The sequence below is a fragment of the Saccoglossus kowalevskii genome, chromosome 11 (assembly GCF_978046115.1).
Source record: "Saccoglossus kowalevskii chromosome 11, keSacKowa6.1, whole genome shotgun sequence".
Lineage (NCBI taxonomy): Eukaryota > Metazoa > Hemichordata > Enteropneusta > Harrimaniidae > Saccoglossus > Saccoglossus kowalevskii.
The window spans coordinates 26355446-26376028 of record NC_140651.1 but is presented as its reverse complement, the minus strand read 5'-3'; the positions used below and the strand labels follow the sequence as shown (position 1 = coordinate 26376028).

The following is a 20583-nucleotide window of genomic DNA, read 5'->3' as shown; positions in this document are numbered from 1 at the left end:
ATCACTGAGCCAATTTCCGTGCAGGACCTCGCATAGGCCTAAACGATGACAGACATAACACAGCCATTCATTAGTAATCAACTAAATGAGTCGATCAACAGATACGCAAAAACAAATTCATCACACTCCTAAGAATAATACTATAATTTTTAAAGTGCTCACAATTAATTGCAATTTAAAGTGCCTGTGCAATGCCCACCCTCACGTTTCCCATTTTAGATCTGTGTCCCATTGAAATGGGCAGTTATTGATTTGTTTGCTGAAAATGATTACTCGTATCCAAGTAAATTTGGGATATTTCTTGTGTTTAGCCACGCCCACCTATCCTGAAACGGTCGACTGTTTCCGGATTTCCGACTCTTGCGCCACCAAATGACAAAATGTGAGAGGAAGTCATACTCCTGAGCCGTAATAACACTGGTCATTCAGTATACTTTTAAACGATATACATTTTTCGATTTTTTTTGAGACAGAGTTTTTAGATGTTGTGTTGTGGGCAGTTGCAGTAAAACGTATAGTCATAATGTATGTATTCACACGTTTCTAATCGATCCGAAGATGCGACATCACTTAACCTCAGATTCTTTTTTTTTTGTGGAAAAAATGTCCATGAAAAAAACAACAACTATGTTTAAAGAGAAACGTCGACAACGTAAACCAGGCGCAACACTTTTGATAGAAATAGATTCCGGACCAGCCCACGATCACCGAGGCGTATTTCAGAAGAGAGAGAGAGAGAGACGTCCAGCAAGTGTTTCAAATGAGTTGATTTTTTTGCGATCCTGATTATCGTTTTATAGAGACCATTTAGTCCCTGCTAAGTAAAAGGTAGTAATAATTTTGACAATGACACGAAAACGAAGCGTCGGACAAACAGGAAATTACACAGCCCTTACACACTGCTTATTGTTTTCATTTTCGCAGGCTAAAAGTTTCTGAATTGTTTGTTTTTTTTGTGTTGAATGTCGAATTCACACCTCTGTTCTGTTCTGCCGAGAGGGGCCTTCCTGCTTCCTACTTCGCAGTTCCAACTTCCGAGTTCCGACTTCAAACTTCCGAGTTCCGACTTCTAACTTCCGAGTTCAAACTTTCATGGAGAGCAAAGCATTATGGAACACATGCACGTGCGTGGGTGGCTAACAACATTGCCGTCAGCAGCCAGACAAGTTGTGCTGGGTAAGTTTATTATTCATAAATTATTTAATAATATGTTGACATGTAAGGTACCGTCATCTGTAGTGATAAAACTTCATAGTAGTTTCTATATTTGTGCACAGAATGTTATACCAAATTGTTTTGCAGAGGTTATGAGGTGAGATCAGCGCCAACATTATTTATATTTTTATATTATCTTTGCATTGGGTAGACAAAGCTTGTCGTATTTATATTGTCTTTGCATTTGATTATATTCTCCCTTGGAAAAAGAGACCTGGTAATATTCTACCTTTGAACAAGTCCCTACCTACCTGGAAACAAGTCGTCTGATTGTGTGCCCTGAATATATTCTAGTTTGCGACAAGTCCCCTGATAATTTCTTTATTCTTGTGAGTCAAATATAAGTGAAAACTGCTACCCACACAGATTGATCATCAGTCTCACCTATACTTGACGGACACTGGCATTCACTTATTTTCGGTCATGCAGTATGGAGAAAGTGCTAGGAACATTGGTTCCACTAATAGTATGACATTAATATTTAAGCGAAGATCTGATCCCACATAATAGGCACTCCCTTTGTATCCGGCCTACAAACTAAGTTCACTTTGTTTATTTGTACCTCTATGGTATGAGATACCATAATTTGTTGGTGTGCTCTAAAACAGTTATTGCGGTGACCTTCAAATCCAAGATGGCGTCCAAGATGGCGACCAAGCCTGTACAACCTAATATAGCTGGTTCCATTTGCGATAGAATATTTGTGAAAGTGGCTAAATATACGTTTTTGTGAACGAAAATTTTCACGAATAACATTCCATGACGATAAAAGTATTGCTTCTTATCTTAACCACGTTTTACTGTCGGTCGAAACTCAACCAGTAAATTCACCTTTCAGTCGTGTCGTAACTAGATGAAACATTTGCCGAAAATATCGGGACTTTAATTAGTAAAAGTTTATTTCGCTAATTACGGATAATCAGAGACATGTAATCAGCGAAACAAGGGTCTTACACGTACATTATTTACAACTGTTGGACGAAACTTGACCAGTACAGTCACCTTTCAGTAATGTATACAACGGCATGAAACAGTTGCCAAAAAATAAAGGGGATCAGTATGACCAGCTCTCATTTTCAACCAAGGTCGAGGGATGGGGCTGTCCTCCTATACGGACCTTCCTTTTCGTGTCATCACCATTATTTTTGACAATTGTTCCATGCCGTTGTACAAACTTGACTACTCAAGCCAACAGTTTACATCATAACCCACAATGTAAAACTTTTGTTTCGCTGATTTAAAGATTTCCAATTATCTGTAATTAGCGAAACCAATGATTTATTGAATAAAATATTGTTATTTTCGGCAAATGTTTTATGTCCTTATATACACTACTGAAAGGTAAATATACAGGTCAAGTTTTGTCCGACAGTTTGTACGTGTACGCTGATTACAGATTTCCGATTATCATATACTAGTAGTTACTGTTCAGCTCGAAATACTAAAACGTTTGTGTTACTTTGATATTATGTTAGTGTGCCACACACAACTATTCTAAATATTCGTAACCAGTAATGATAGCTTTAATTGCCAATTGCATACTTTATATTGTGCATTTCAAAATAAGTCACTTAAACTTTCAATTGCAAATTGTTTTTTTTCTATCTGGCAAATAAATTTAGCAGTTTATAAGTATACAGTATATAATACCCTATGTATAGGGTCCAAAACAACTATGAAAAACATGGCCCGGCATATAGTTATGAACTACTCATTACGTAAATTGTTTGTACACAATTTGGTATATATTTGTCAATTTGAAGTGAGCAATATTATACATGTATCATAAAAACAGACAAGACAACTGTTTGTCCTTGTGGTTTGGTGTGGTTGTTTGTCTAGTAAACTTGTTTTGACATTTTTCGCTGACATGACTGGAACATCAGGACGGGATGCTTACCCTTCACGTGCACCTGGTCTGACTCCATTATGGGGGTTTATGATGACTCGATTCCATCGATTTTGTCAGTATATTTTTCTTGACAACTGATTGTTGAAGAATGGCTAATCGGTATTACTATAATTACTAAAGTCGCCAGGTCCACGAGAACGAACAATTCACTAAAATGTGAGTGTGGACTTTGTTAGCATGGATATATTGCTATCAACTATTGATATCAACTTGGAATGCAAATATGTGGATTATTTAGTCAATAAAACATGCGTACAACCATTTAAACTAACATTCTAGCATATGTATTTAACCAGATATGTGTACATTTACCATTCAGTAACCATATTTGACGCCATCACTTGAAGGTGACCGCAATGATTTGTTCGAGCACACCAAACAAATATTGTTTCTCATAAGACATAGAAACAAAATAATATAATGAACACAGTTTGTATGATGGGTACAATGGGACCTGAGAGCTATGGGAATCAGACCTTCGCTTATATATAATTTCTTCAGGTTTTATAGGTATATTAATAATCATTAAATTATGTCAAAAGTCGGGTTGAATGAGACTGAAATTTACTTTCACTTTTAATTCTACAGATACCATGTTATGTTTAATGTTTTCCCAAAAAGATTTTATGCTTTAACTTATATATTTATATATATCAAATCTCCTTTATTTTCATATTTTAAATTTCCGACTTCAAAGTTTATACTTCTGACTTCCAATTTCCGACTTCTCACTTCACTTCCAATTTCCGACTTCTCACTTCTGACTTCCAAATTCTCACTTACAATTTCCGACTTCTCACATCCAAATTCTCACTTCTAATTTCCGATTTCTCACTTCCAAATTCCCACTTCCAATTTCCGAACTCTCACTTCTCACTTCCAAATTCTCACTTCCAATTTCCGACTTCACATTTGCCACTCCGTGCTTCTCATTGCAGGCCTTCCTATCTCATATTTGATGATAATATTTTACGCTTTACCTTTTAACTTTCTCTTTCTCAATAAGGTTTATATGAATAATGAATAATAAATAATGAATGATATCTTCCTAGAGTGGACTTCATCACAATACGGTATGTATGATGTACTGTGAGGGAAAGGCTACGCAACAATAAAATGTTTCAGTGTTTACAATTTCATCAATAATTCTGAAAACAGTTTGCTTCAAGTGTATGGTCAAATGCAATTTTATATCCTAGTAATTTTGTATGTAGTACATATCGCATTCAAACCTAAGCATCACATCCTGTGAAACACAAGTGATTATAGTGATAATTTGGTAGGTAACAAAATGCTTATTGTGCACTTTTTTTCCATTTGCAGATGCTGCCTGACCATACCCCAGTACAATATGGGCAATATACAGGAATTATTGACAGGAAAAGGCTAATAAAGAAATACTTTAATGCATGCTACACTAATGAGGAAATAATAGCTTCTCTGTCCCTTTTACATGGTAAGTTGCTCACATGCACTATAACGTTGATTCACATTATCTTATATATTGTCTCATTTCTCAATACCGTTCAGTGTATGTTTGGTTTGGTGTTTGGAATGTATACATGCAGCAAATGTTCTTTTTTTTTATTTTAATATATTTTTTTATTGGGTACTCATAAAAATTTACATATCTGTGAATAAAGTGGTTATGCTTACATTCCTGTATAACTCAAAGTTTTTCAAAGTGACATTTCTCAAAGCTTCAGAAGAGGAATAGTTTATTGCTCAAACCCAGAACCTTTATGTTTGCTTTTGGTTCACATGGACGGATTTTTTCCCTAAGATCACTATATTCACTAGATTGCTACTTGTCTATCTGTTCTAGTTCATACCATTTGCCCCTTTATTCCATATATGGTATTAAAGGGGACCACTTTTTTAAGTGCTGTATCATTTTATTGTTATGATTTGCTATCCAATTTTCACACTGGTAGACTTTTTTCATGTACGTTAGAATACCCTTGAAGTTGGGTTTTATATCATTCATTTTACAGTGGTAAATATGTTTCCTAACTAACAGGCTAATAAAATTTATTGTCAACGATTCGCCTGGATCTGATATTATTAAGCACATTCTGCTTGGTGGTGAATTTTGTTTTAATATCTTTCCCCAACTAAAAAGTAGGTCTCTCCAAAGTGCAACAACATATTCACATTCATAGAAGATATGTTCCAGAGTTTCTGGATTCTCCTGACAAAATGTGCACATCTGTGTAGGAAACTTTTCTGGGTTTATTTTATGAAGTTTGTCATTTGTATATAGAATGTTATGTAAAAGTTTAAACTGAAATTCACGTGTTTTGCTGTCAATACTCATTTTTATCATTAATTTGTACATTTTACTCCATTCTATTAGGCCAAGTTTCAGCATCTCTTCAAGTTTCTTTTGACTCACTGGAGGGATGAATTGCCTGTCTATTAATTCTTTTTTTATATAGGGTTTTGAGATTCCATCAAGCGGTGTTGGAATTCCAGACACCGATAAGCTTATCTCGTCTATGTCAGTGTTTTTGTATTTTAGATTTTCGGGGATGGCAGTAACAAGGCCAATCCATTTTAGTTTATGTAGTAGAGTCCATTCATTGTGGGTTATTGTTTCCCAGGGTATAAGACCATTCTCGTTAAACAGGTCTGAAACTCTTTTAATTCCGTTTTCAGCCAATTCTCTATAAAAAATAGGTTTTCCGGCTATTTTTATATTTTCGTTATTCCAAATTACTTGGTTTGTGTTTCTGTAACTCATTTTAGTTTCAGCTTCCCAAATTTCAAGACATTCTCGCAGGAAGTCAGTACAGCGAATTGATAAAAGTTTTGTTTTATAATTACATTGGAAGATGATATTACCTCCTATACTCTTAAGCTGCTCATCAATAAATAGTTTATATGGATGCTCATTATTTGGATCTACATATCTTTTAATCCATAGTAGCCTCTGTTGTTTTTTGAGGATATGCATGTCTGGGATACCCAAACCGCCCTGGCCCACACCTCCTATCATAGTTCTACGAGCAATTCTGTCTTTTCCTTCCCATATAAAATTATACACAGTCTTTTGAGCCTCCTGAATAAATTCATTCCCAACTGCAGTTGTACTCATAATATATGTGAACTGGGACATACCATAAGTTTTAATAATTTGGACTTTGCCAAAAAGAGAAAGTTTCCTGCTCTTCCAAGAGTTCAAAATAATTTTCATATTGTCCATAGCTTTTTTAACATTTATTTTCCTATTTTCCTTTTGATTGTGAGAAAAGTAAATTCCTACAATTTTGATAGGAGATGTGGGCCATCTAACCCCGAACAGTTTATCTTGCCTATATTTCCATTTACCGAGCCAGACAGCTTCAGTTTTGTCCATGTTAATTCTCAGCCCTGAGCATTTCTCAAAATCCCCCAATAAGTTAAATAGCACCTCAGCAGATTTTTCGTTTGAAATGAAGCATGACATGTCGTCCGCAAATTCTGCTTCTTTAATTTCTTTTCCCGATATGATAATGCCTTTGATTTCTTGTTTTGATCTAATAGCCACCAGCAGAGTTTCTAAAACTAAAATGAAGAGCATCGGAGACAGAGGGTCTCCTTGTCTGACCCCCCTTTGCAACTCAAAGTATCCCGTACTATATCCGTTATTCATCACGCAACATACAATATTTGTATACAATGATTTCACCCACCTTTGAAATTGAGGACCGAATTGAAATTTCTCTAATGCCCTATCAAGATACTCCCAACTGACCGTAACAAAGGCCTTTTCAAAATCTACTGCTATTAGCAGAGCCTCCTTATCAGTTTGTTCTATGTAGTGATACACCTCACTAATTAATCTTGCATAATCACTAATATTGCGGCCTTTAACAAAAGCTGCCTGGGTTTCGCCAATTAATTCAGGGAGAACAGATTCCAATCGCTTAGCAAGACATTTGGATGCCAATTTTGCATCCACGTTCATTAATGAAATTGGCCTCCAGTTTTTCAATAAACGTTTATCTCGTCCAGGTTTTTCTATTAGTGTAATGATACTTTGTTTCTGAGAGGTCGAAAATTCTCCCTGCTCAAAGGCCAAGTTTAATGAGTTCACTACCAGATTTCTTACCAGTGGCCAATATGCCTTATAAAACTCAACTGTTAAGCCATAGTTTCCGGGGCTTTTATTTTCTTTCATTGAAGTTAATGTATCAAAAATTTCCCTTGAAGTTAGAAGTCCCTCACATTTTGCCTGTGAACTTTCTGCCAGCACTGGAATTGCAGTATTATTAAGAAATTTAGTGGCCTCTATCGAATCCTTATTTGAGTACAGCCTAGAGTAAAAGGTTTTTATTTCTGTTAAAATGTCATTTGGTTGTTCTATAGTTTTATCCCCTTCTACTTTTAATTGTTTGATGCAGGATTTCTTTCTGTTATTTTTTTTCCAAATTCAGAAAATATCTGTTGTTTTTTTCCCCTTTTTCATACCACCTAGCCCGTGATCTTATTATAGCACCTTCTACCTTATAATTATAATGGTCTTCTAATTTCCTTTTCATTTCTTCCATATTGCTATAATTTTCCTCATTTGGGCTGTCACTACACATCTGTTGAGTATCTTTAAGCTGTTTTTCCAAGTCCTCAATTTCCTGTTTACGGTTTCTTGCTTTTTCTTTAGTGTAATCAATTGTAAATTTTTTAATCTGGTATTTAATTAAGTCCCATAACTGACTTCTATCTATATCTTTAAATTCTTCCTGCCAGTTTTCAATCTTTTCCTTTATTAAGTTTCCATACTCTTTATCTTTGGTTAGAGTGGAGTTGAATCTCCAGTGAGCAGGACCATGTTTCTGACAAGAATTTTTTAAATGTAGCCAAACAGCGGAGTGATCCGAAGCTAAACCTGGTACAATTTCAACTTTTTTAACAATATTTTGCAAAACATCTGAAATTATTAGATAGTCCAGTCTGCTTTGTTGAATAGTAGGGCGTTTTCTACGCCAAGTAAACTGTTTTTTGTTCTCATTTCTTATTCGCCAAATGTCAACTAAGCTAAATTGTTCAGTGATATCCTCAAAAATGTCTACCGATTTAGTCCAGGCTTGGGGGTTCCCTCCTGATCTGTCCATCAAGTTATCCACTGTAAAATTCAGATCACCCCCCCAGATTATCGTACTGTTTGGATCTGGGATCATATTAGTTAACCTAATTTTTAAATCAGTTAAGAATTCAGCATGTTGTGATTTTCTATTGGGTGCATACGTGTTTAGTAGAATACATTGAGAGTTATCAATTTCAGTTTGAATCATTAAGATTCTCCCATCCGTATCCTGTGTTAGTTTATTAACTTTATCAGTATTTCTAATTATAGTCATCACTCCTCTACTGGTGGTCGTTCCATGTGAATAACTACATTTCCCCTTAAATTGAGAAGACCAGAAAATCTCATCTGCCAAGGTGCTATGTGTTTCTTGCAAATATGCTATATCAAAGTGTTTTTCTTTCAGCCAATTAGAAATTTTCTTTCTCTTGTTGTAGTCCCTGAGGCCTCTAACATTGAGGGTCACAATAGATAATTGCTCTTCTATGAATGCACATGTTTGTACTTGGTTTTACAGGAAATTTCAAAGTTGAATAAGCCCAATTTTTTTAAGTAACACAAACAAAAACAGTAAACATTAAGGACATTGGCAAAAGCCAACGGACACACGGTAACTGAAAGAAACAGTAGAGTACTGCAGCATGGGATGGCTCCCAGGTACTCAATATGAATATGTTTTTAATTATTTCATACTTATGTTGCCCGTCTAATTGTAAATATTTCCTTGTGACCCTAATTACAAGTTCTGTAATGTGAAGTCAGAGATAAACTTAATAAATGCCATGAGGGCTTCATATAATAAAAGTCTTAACTGATAGTTGGCAAGTCCTTTACCATCACAGCCTTCATTTTTCCTCTGTCGTCTTCGATCATGCAGGTCGCCGGTACACGTGGTTTCCCTGAACGAAGTGGCTGCGCTGGCACTCTATGTGCGCGTTGGATGACCACGCGATCTCCAACGCCCCTCACTTCCATGTGGGATATGATGAATTTCACTATGAACTGGGCACAGGATTTTTCTTCTCTTTCTACCCCTTCTTCAAAGTTGAAGAAGTTCAGGTTTATTCTTCTCCCTCTGTTTTCTAAGTCTTCATTCTTTATTTCTGTTATCTTCATTCTGTTTTCTAGCTCCTTTATTTTGTCCGCCAGTTCTTCTACGTCGGCTGCTTTGGTCACGTGTTCTAGACTTTTCTCTACTTCGTCGATGCGATCACTCATCTGGTTTAAATATACCTCAATGTCCGATACTTTCTTGGTTGTTTCTGTAAGTTGCTCCTTCAGTGGGTCGATTTTCGAGACTTCGTTCCTAATTGAGAACAACAGTCTGAGGACTACCGCTGATCGCTGATCTTCCGCGAGTTCCATTGCTTTTTCTAGGTCGCCATCTTGGATAATACGGTCCTGGGACTCCACGAGTTTTTTGTTCGTTGTTAGCATCTCGTCGACCTTCCTCTCTGTCGTATCGGTCTCATTTTTTCCTGTGGTTGTTTTTTTTTTCTTTTGAGGCATTATTTCGTTAAAATACGTTGTTTTTAGGCTAGTTTCCTTTCTTTTTTCCTGGAGCCGTCCGATTCGAAGCTAGTGATTGTGACGCATGCGCAGACCTCCCAGCAAATGTTCTTTACTCCTATGAGTGTGTTGGAAATATACTTATCATATTAAATCCTGTCCATATCACTTTTGCGAAATAGGTAACATTGTAAGCCTTAGACAGTTGAAACGCCTATTGAAAAAGTATGATTTGAAGCGAAGAAAGACTATCACTTTACCTAACATAGAGAATATCATTGCAGCTATAGAAACAGAGCTACAATCCAGTGGAAAATGTATTGGGTATAGAGCCATGTGGAAAAGGTTGAAACTCAAATATGGTTTAATGGTGAACAGGGCTTTAGTTCTTGATCTACTCAATATACTTGATCCTGAAGGAATTGAAAGACGTACGAAGCGTAGGCTCTTAAGGAGGAAGTATGTAGGATTAAATTTTATTTGGCACATCGATGGTTATGATAAACTTAAACCATTTGGGTTCGCAGTACATGGTGCCATTGATGGATACAACAGGAAAATGTTATGGTTGGAAGTATCATCTAGCAACAACAACCCTGGAATTATTGCAAACTACTACCTAAACTATGCAAAGCAGGATGGAGTTGTTCCAAGAATTCTGACACTGATAACCTTGCTGGGGTAAAAAGTGGCAAGAGTACTTCAAATCAACGTATTGAGGCTTGGTGGAGTATGATGAGAAGGCAAGGTGGTGATTGGTGGATAAATTACTTCAAAGACATTAGAGACAGTGGACTATATCATGATTATGACCCATTGCATGTTGAATGCTTAAGATATTGCTTCATGGACATATTGCAAAAAGAGCTCAACTGCATTGCCATGGAGTGGAACCTTCATTATATTGCACCGAAGAGAAATTCGGAAAACCAGAAAAGGAAACCTGACATACTTTATTACATACCTGAATTATCTGATAGCTACAACTATGGTACATATATTGACGAAGAAGATGTTAGTATGTGTATTGAACTTTATAGTACTCCATTGCCAGAACATGGATCCTGCCCTGCGTTCATACGTTTTACATTTCTTTCCTTTATTTCTTTGATAATCACATCTGTGCCAAACCATTTACCTCTATACACTATGCCAAATACACCTCTGCCAATTTCATCAGCTCTTCTGTACTGTACATCCTTTACCTTGATTTGGGGTACATAGACATTTGCTGCACTTTGTGAGGATGAGGGAACAACTTCCTGAATGAATCTTGCTTTCTTCCTGGAATCAGGCTGTAGTTGCTGTGACAAACTTGGCATCTGTTTTACAAGTTTCCCTTCTTCTCGCCCACTCCCTGTCATTGTACATACTTCAACAATACTTACATTTGCAGATTCTTCAAACATTCCATCAAATGTTACAATTACTTTGTACAAGCCAGCATCAGTTATCCAAATTAAGACAGCAATGATCAGAGTCTTCGGATATAATAACATCATCTTTCTTCCATGTATAGATGACACCAGGTTGTCCATGACAGGAAGCGATCACACCAAGTACTAGCAGTTTGTCTTCATAACCCCAGATTTCAGCTGGTTCATGCAATATTATTTTAGAATTTTCATACCCATTTGCCATTGGAAAGACATACTTTAAATCATTTCGATCCATGAATTTGTAATCTAAAAATATCACGTCCTTCTTGCATATCGATCTCGCTTTAAGTCCATTGCGTATAGGATCAAAATCTTGTGAAGATTCAATATCTGGATCAGACCAGGAACATATTTCTTTACACTGAGCTCTAGATAAAGCTGATATTGTAAATACAACTTCAGAATAGCATGATTCACTTTCTTTTAAGTATGAAATGTTGAGCTGATCTCCCTCTATTGGCTCCATTGACAATGAAGAACGTTTCCTTTCAGCACCAACTTCTATACCTGATTCTTTGCTGACTTTATTTGTTTTACCAACTGCATTGGAGGAAATATGTAGAATCCTATCAACATTAGACTCTGGTAATGAGTTGTCCTGTTCAGGCACAAATTGAGGTTTACCATAATCACGATTTGTAGCACTAATCTCTTGTATTTGTGACCAAATCTTGGTACTGCAAATACTACACTTGGTTTCCTCTCATTTGACTGTTCAGGACAATCAGTCTTTGGCATGATAACATTTGAGCCAGATGGAATGTCACCTTCAGTCATTTCTGTTTTGCTAGTATCATCTGCACCTGCAGTGAGAAGTGGTGATTGTCTTCCAATTGTATGTTCTATGACATCAGTACTAATACGAGCATTTGATGATGTACCACCATTTTCTTCCATATATGGAGAATTGTCAGCAGTGGCTGCACTTGAAAAACTCACAGTAGATGTCATTAAATACAATCTGGATTTTCTGGGAAATAACCCATGTGATTTTAGGTATTCATCATAATTACATTCCTCGCCATCAACATTAGTAAAAGTGGTTGTCTTTTCTCTAGAAAAATTTCCTAATGCTATATACATCTCACTTATTTCGCCAAACTTGTCAATGTTTTTCTTGAACAGTTTTTTACCCATGTCTATCACTGTCTTTACTGCAATGGTGTCTTCTGCACTGTACTCTACAATCCTTGTTCCACCACCACCACCAATCATTTTCATCTGCTTGTAAGGTTGACAATCTTCAGAATGCAGCCAACCAATGTGAAGCTTCTTCTTAGGTTTTCGTGAGACTGATGCCTGTTAGTAAAAATAATCAGTATGAGTGCTAGCGGTAATTATAAAGATGAACACATGAACTACTTCCCACAACCAGGGCAGAACATTAAGTTATGATTTACTATCACTATGGAGCATTCTTGAAAATTAAACTAAATACCCCTTTAATGCTAAGAAACGACACATGAGACAGGATTGCCGTTTGAAGTGGGGGAAGTGAATGTCACACTAGGCGTCGTCACGTGTCACCTCATAGTGATCATCAAAACCACTGAGTGTCATTATGAGGTGGCGACGCATGCTACCCGAGTAACACCTGCCGACACAGTGGCTCTGCATCATATTACTGTGCTAGGAAGTAATATTAATTTAAGGCCCTCAATTTTATTAACACATGCATAAACACACACATACATACATGTGTACTTGACTTAGTAGAACTTGGCACATTGCCTTTCTTCTCTTTGCCAATTATTTTCCTTACTTTTCTTATATGCTTTACCAGATCATTAATACAAGACTTCTTCAATGCTGAAATGATGAGGTTTTTAAGTTTAAACAATATATGGTTGCATCTCTAGACTATGTCATCTGGGAAAAGAATGATGATGTGAAAAGACTTTATTCATTTTTAGAATTACTATATACATGTAACAAAAATACTTATCCATAGCTAAAACCATATCATCAGCCTTTACATACCACAAAATGTTCATTGTCAATTATCTGCACTTTTTTGAAATGATTTTTCAATAAATAATCAGATATATACCTGTATGTATGTATGTAAGCATGTAAGCAATATAAATGTTTGACATAATCTGTCAATAATGAATTTATAATTGAATCTCCATGTCATCATTGTCTCAATAATTGAAGCCAATAGCTATTGAGATATCAAATTATATAACAATACAGCAAGCCATGCATGACAAATAACATTTCTTACGTACATATTGTTTGCTGGAACAATACAGTATTACGAAAATATCTATCATACATGTATTGACAAAGTATTGATGCAGGCATGTCAAAGATATATGACTAGAATCAAACTCATAAAAAACAAGACATGAATGTCACAGATGCTGTTATTTGATTATAAAGTAGTACAAAGAACATTTGCAAACAGGTGAATGAATATGTACTCTATGTGGGTACAACTCATCATAAAGTGATTTCCCATAATATAGTTTTGTAATGACAACTAAAAACTTCCACTGACCCGTGTTCAGAATCTCAGAGTACACAAGTGCAACAACACTATTTGTTATACATGTACATGTATATTTGCTCAAGAAACTGCATTCATAAATCTGAGTGAAGCTTGATGTACATGACTCTTTGTTAATTAAGGTTTTAGTATATTACAAGGACCTGAGTCAAATTAAAGGTCAAATAACTGCATTGTTTTAATTTGCATATTTTTGGGAGGGTGTGGTCATTATTGCCAAAAGCATGGTCATTATTGTCAGAAGCACATTTATTCGTGTCAAGGTGTAATACTACCAAATATAAACAAAATCGGCTCAATGGTTGCTGAGATCAAAGGAAATAACTGGATTTAGCTAATTTGCATATTTTTGGATAGGATGTAGTCATATTAATAATAACCTATAAGATGACTTCTATTTCGAAATTTGGTCCTGAGGAGTTGGTTCTGAAGTTCTACAAATTTGATTCTGAAAAGTATACACTACTGATCGAATACATTTGGTAAAACTTCGCCTGAACGGGGACTAACAAACCATGCATGGCACAGTCCCCGTTAGTTATCAAATTTAAGATATATAGTTTTGTTTATAGTAGTATAGTTGGAACACAAGCCATGCATGGCATAGTCCCTGTTAGTTATTGAATTTCAGATTTATAGTTGTTTATAGTAATATAGCTGGAATATAACCATGTCGAAATATAATCATGACGATTGTTTAACATTGAAATGATTGACATTTGTATCTGATCGTCAAACGAGTACTTCTCCTTATTGAGAGATATTGCTTTGGAGCAGCATTAATTAAAACAAAATCAGCCATTTTGAATACATGTATATATTTATAACATGATGCATAATGAATATACAAAATTTGAACATAATCAGACAAAGCATGTCAGAATATGGCTCTAGAAACACATTCATTAAAACAAAATGGCTGCCAGTCAGCCATTTTGAATCCGATCTGAAAAATAAAATGACGTGTATCAGGAACACATAGTGTAATGTATGTACCAAGTTTGAACGAAATCCATCCATAAATGCCAGAAATGCATGATATTTGATGATATTTTACAACACAAAAATCGCCGCCATTCGGCCATCTTGAATCAGATTGTGAAACAAATTGATGTGGATATGTATAATATTATGTATGTGTGAAGTTTGATTGTTACTACTCCATGCATGTCTAAGATACAGGTCCAGACATGCGGATGCACAAGGGTCAAAACATAAGTCCCCATTTTCGGACTGTGTCTGAACAGGGACTAAAAAATGGCAGCCAGTCAGCCATCTTGAATCAGAATTGTAATCAAAAAAAGCTTAGAAAGGTTTCTCCCATGTGCTGAGAGTATTGGAGACACATTAAAAATAATCCGAAAACACTTGTACTTGAGAAAACTAATTAAATCAGAAAATTAATATGAGATTTGAGTGTAAAACTAATGAGGTTTGCGCAAAGACCATCTATGTACCAAGTTTTATTGAAATATGATTAGAACCAACAAATTATGTATTATTATGCTAATTAGGAATTAATATGAACAGATCTTAACCCCAAACTAATCAGGTTTGTACATTGTCCTAGAGCATCTAAGTTTCATTGAAATGGAATGATTAGTACTTCAGATATCAGTGTGATAGCTTAGAATTGGTTAATTATGCAAATTAAGTAATTAATATTTAGGTAATTTAATATTATCTGTTAATTGTGCTACAGCATCTTTGTACAAAGTTTCATTGAAATGTGGTGATTATTACTTGAAATATCAGTGGAAAAGCTGAAAATTTATTGATTAATTATGCAAATTAGATAATTAATACGCACAATTATTTACCCTGAAACTAATCAGGTATTTGTATAGTCTTTGAGTATCTATGTACCAAGTTTCATTGAAATGTAATGCTTACTACTTGAAATATCAAATGTATTAATTATGCAAATTAGGTAATTAATATGTACTGATATTACCCTAAAAACTATCAGGTCTGTAGAGTGTTCTATGACAGTGTTCTATAAGTACTTGAGGTATCAGTGGAAAAAAACAAAAATTTACTAATCTTATGCAAATTAGGTAATTAATAAGCATGGATTTTCACCAAAACCTGATCAAATCTGCGCATTGACCCAGAGCATCTATGCACCAAGTTTCATCAAAAAACGATGTATGGTTGTTGAGATAGCAGTGGAACAGACAGACACACATACACACACACATACTTGTATTGCTATATGTTCCGAGGACCTCACTGGATTAACTTTTAATATAGTTGAATTAACTTTTAATATAGTTGCGATATGAACTCGATTAAAACGCGTTCCTATATAAGGTTGCGTTTTAATTGGAGTTTAATTAAACTCAATTACAATGCAATACAATGGAGAATTGCATTTAAATTAAGTTTAATTAAACAAGAGTTGAATATCCCGTTACTGAACATAGAAATGTTTGCGAAGCTTAGATTTAGTATCGGGGACAGTATGGTACAAATATATTAATATTAATATTATAATAATCGAATTAACTATTAATATAAATTATGTTTTCCGAGGACTATGAAAAAAGTCCTCGGAAGGTGTGTATGTCCTCGGAAGTTGGTATATATCTGTATTTTTGTCCTTGCAACATATGACAATCCAAGTACACACATAAACACACACACAACACACACTAATTGCAAAGACTCCCATTGTGTGCTTCGCACATGGGAGTCAATTAAAAATTAAATGAGCCCAAACTTCTCATAATGCTTAATTAAGGTGTGTACACACTAATCCCAGTTTTTAGTTCAGGAACTGCTAGGATTCATACTGTGCATTTTTCTTTTAGAAAAACTGTCAGTGATACTGTAATATGATGGTGATAGTAACAAGTCTGATCACACTGGTAGTAGTTAACTAGTCTAGACATTGAAACAAACTGAGGTGAATTACAAATGGTGCTAAGATCAATTATATACAACAGAAGCATACCTTTCTTTAATTCATTTCATTGTAATTTAGCTATTTTTCCAACTTTTAATCCCAAGTTGTTAAGTGTTTCAATTGACAACAGAGAAACAGTATCATTATCCAGTATCTGTGAAATAGTTTAAAATACATAAAATTATTGTAATTAACATACTCTCAAGCAAGTAATAAATACACTACAAACATATTTTGAATGATACATATCATCTGACGATTTACATTTCTGTTAACTTAAGGGTGAGAGGCATAGAAATTAAAATACACAATCTGATTAAAATCTGATGTAGTGTACAGGCTTTATTTATTTTGGCTATAAACTTATTTTTATTTTTATTACTTTGATTTTGATTTTGTGATTTTTTTTTTCAATTCCGCCCTACATACAATTACCAAAACCTCAAAAAATAATTACTAGATCAAAATAAAATAAATATACAAAAAAAGCTTAAACTAGGATCTCATTTTAATCAGATTGTTCTATCTCTAGAAATAACAATGGCAGAATAGTTGCTCCACACAAATTTAACTCACATTACTGACCCAGTGTATTACTAAATTAACAAAATACATTGCCATGAAGCACAATCTATGTTATGCCAAAACATATTTCTCAAATACTTCACTTTAGTTTGTTTTTACTTGATGTGACTGTTACTAAATGTTATCTTGGCCTCTGAGATAGCATATGGAAACTATCCTGAATAATATGTACACATCACTGAGAACAATTTATCAAGCCAATGACAAAAATCCCATATCTTCATATCTAAATGAACAAACAGACTTATTGTCTAACTTTGTTACAATTACAGATAATATTTCACATCAGTTGCCCAAAACTACCCCTTAATGTTATAATGAACGCAGTTCCATATGCATATGCGATTTAGTGTTTGTATTTTCAGAACAATCCGTTTGTAATGCTTACAGACCGTTCTTGGCCAAAATATGGTAAATCAACCTATAACACACCTACTTAATATGAACTCAGCATAATGAATTAGTACATATGTACCCTAAATTAAGTTAAGAATTTTGTAGGGATAAATGAAAAATACCGTTCAGTATCAAGTCCCATAAGTCATCCGATTTTTTTTGGTTTTTCAGACATTAATTCATTGTTAATAGAACTGAAATATTTTCCCTAGATGAATGTGCACTTATTTCATTTTAGTTTTTAAGGTAATTTTATAATCACTTCCCTACATTTGAATTGAGTTATATATAGAGTAGTAAAAATGAATAAGAAATATTACCTTTCCCACAGATAATTCACTTATCAATGCTTACAATCAAGGGAAAAGGAGAGTGTTGGTCAACAGGGGAAATTGGCCAATGGAGTCCCATAGTGGAGATTTAGACAACGCTGACATTCCTGTATATAGCAACATTTGACGTCAAAGATTGCTACAGACCTGTCATCAGTTTACGCCCATTTTTGGTTGTCAACATGTTGCCAGGGCTCATCCCAGTGCTTGAAATGAACGTTTAATTTTGGTAGCTAAGTGGGCCATAATCTCATGAATCCGGTAGCCATGTGTTGTTTGGGAGCCAACTTTCGTTAAATTGGATGTACCAAATATTCATTAAAAATGTTTGTGTTAGAACAGTCAGATCAAAATATGAAGAAAAAATAGAATGAATTGCTGTATCTGTAGCCACTGTGGCCTCTCACGTTGCCTCTCATACTTTACCGGAAGATGCACTTGGACATAAATTCCGACTTTTTGTGAATGACCTTATATCAATGTACATGCCTTTCTATGTTTGTGTTAGAACAGTCAGATCAAAATATGAAGAAAAAATAGAATGAATTGCTGTATCTGTAGCCACTGTGGCCTCTCACGTTGCATCTCTTACTGTACCAGAAGATGCAATTTGGTTATAAATTCCGACTTTTTGTGAATGACCTTATATCAATGTACATGCCTTTCTATTAGCCAAAAAAACTTGATTAATTGTCACTATGCATCAGTTAATGTTAACCATATTGGTGCCACCAAACCAGACAGCTACTGTACCTCCACCCTTGTTATATGGTCATTGAATATTCCTGAGAAAAAGGTCACGCCATCCCCGTGAAAAACATATCGAGATGTACTTATGGAACAGTATATTTCTCAAATAAAAAAACAAACACGCATGTCAGCGTAACTCTCGGTATAACTTATCAATTTTCAACATATTCACCCCAAAACACTGTTATGTTTGTGTAACACTCAAGATTCATGACTGTTTATATTATAATAACAATCGTGAATATCGAACTTACCCGCCGCAACTCTGTCGTCGGAACTCAGAAGTAGGATGCTGGAATTGTGAAGTTTGAACTCGGAACTCAGAAGTAGGAACTGTGATGTTAGAACTAGGAAGTCCCCTCTCGGCTTTCGTAGTAACCTGCTAAATAACGAGATAATTCCGACGTCAAATTCTATTTTGTCCAGCGACAGTGTACAAACGTACGCCGGTGTCGGTGACGATCACGGTGACCAGCTACACCAGAACGGATATATTTCGCATGTAACTCAATCCCATGCAACAAAAATTGATACTATGTGTTCATTATGGTCCATTCTTCCTTGATGAACAAGTACATAAAGTGTCAATTTAGTCAAAGACGAGAAAACTAAACAAGAAATTTGCCTTTTTTGCACATATCGGCAATGCAAGCTGCCATGCGACTTCCCCTTCTGACGTCAAAAGGGGAATTTCTGTATGCAAATGAGGAGCCTCGTTTTAAAATAAGCAAAAATAAAGTTGCCGTAGACTAAATTTAAAACAAATTTTTTCACTTAAAAAAATAATTCATGCTGAGAAACATAAAAATTAATAATATTTATGTATCAATGGATAATTTTAGGCGTGAAAATGGCAGCCATTTCACAGGCACTTTAATACTTTGATAAGCGTACGCACTTCCACATAGTTTGCAACTGCATAACGCCCCCTGTTGCCGAATGTAGTCAAATAAGGCCTTGAATTGCCTCACCCTCAAAGCAAAAAATGCTTCCAAGCGGAAAGAATAGGTTATATAAGTATAAGAAACCTGCAAAATGTGTATGTCAAATATTTCCTCAAAAAATTGCTTGACCGTCTCATTTTTAAAAACAATTTGACCAAAAGGCCTAACAAGTTTAATCGTTAGTATACCGAGTATTTTCTAGTCAAACAAGCAGTCTTCAATACAGAGGGCAAAAATAATGTTGTTTTTTTCGTGTCGTGCACTTAATGCCTCCTTTGACCTGTTCATTTATATAATTATTCCTTATGAGTCGTAAAAGGTCTTTTTTGTCGTGCATAATGTCTGATATATTTGTAGTACAATTGTTTGTGTAATTTATATATAGTTTCTCAATCTGTTATTTTAGATGGGATTTGATATTCGGCATTAATAACGTCTTGGAGACTGATAAATAGTGTAATGTAAATAATAAAATGTCACAGGAAGATGTATGCTTTATACTTTGTGAATTGCCTGATTCATTTTGTGTAATTTGTGAGTTATTATCTATGATCATGAAACTAGCAGTTTATAAAAACAATGATTGTAAGCAAAGTGAAGAGTGGATTATCATAAAAACAGCAATTTTTGGACTCAAAAGATATTGTATATTCCTGGTAACGTATAATAATAATTTCATTTTCATTTTAATACCACATACTACAGTGTAATTTGGATGAACTGAACCATATATAGTTTGTCAGGATATCGGCACATAAAACCAGAGCGATTTGACAGTGGTATCTTTATTGTGTACAAATACAAATACACACATAACCTTTTATACTGAATCACTGTGGTAGAAGGTTTAATTTTTTACAATACTCGTAAAACAATAAGGGCCCCATTGATTTTCAATGATTCCGAGTATTTCACGTTATCAGTATCGAAGCGCACCACCTCAACAACATTGGTATTCGTCAAGTCGGCTATCACAGAGAGTAACTTCTCACCATACTCTCCAGTTGTACAACTCT

General features: G+C 35.0%; 1 protein-coding gene across 1 annotated transcript; it reads left to right on the top strand.

Moving 5' to 3' along the window:
* The first annotated feature begins 1849 nt into the window (after window positions 1-1849).
* Window positions 1850-10386, top strand: LOC146736579 (uncharacterized). The gene is made up of 3 exons (XM_085505319.1): window positions 1850-1876; window positions 4451-4583; window positions 9884-10386. Exons 1-3 carry the CDS (start codon window positions 1850-1852, stop codon window positions 10384-10386), a joined length of 663 nt encoding a protein of 220 aa, XP_085361445.1.
* Window positions 10387-20583: the final 10197 nt, after the last annotated feature.

Excerpts from the sequence above, each read along its gene's own strand:
- LOC146736579 (XM_085505319.1), top strand. The coding sequence starts at position 1,850 with ATGGCGTCCAAGATGGCGACCAAGCCT. Across the intron at positions 1,877-4,450 it reads CCAAGATGGCGACCAAGCCT|ATGCTGCCTGACCATACCCC; the intron begins GTACAACCTAAT and ends TTCCATTTGCAG. Across the intron at positions 4,584-9,883 it reads TTCTCTGTCCCTTTTACATG|GTAACATTGTAAGCCTTAGA; the intron begins GTAAGTTGCTCA and ends TTTGCGAAATAG.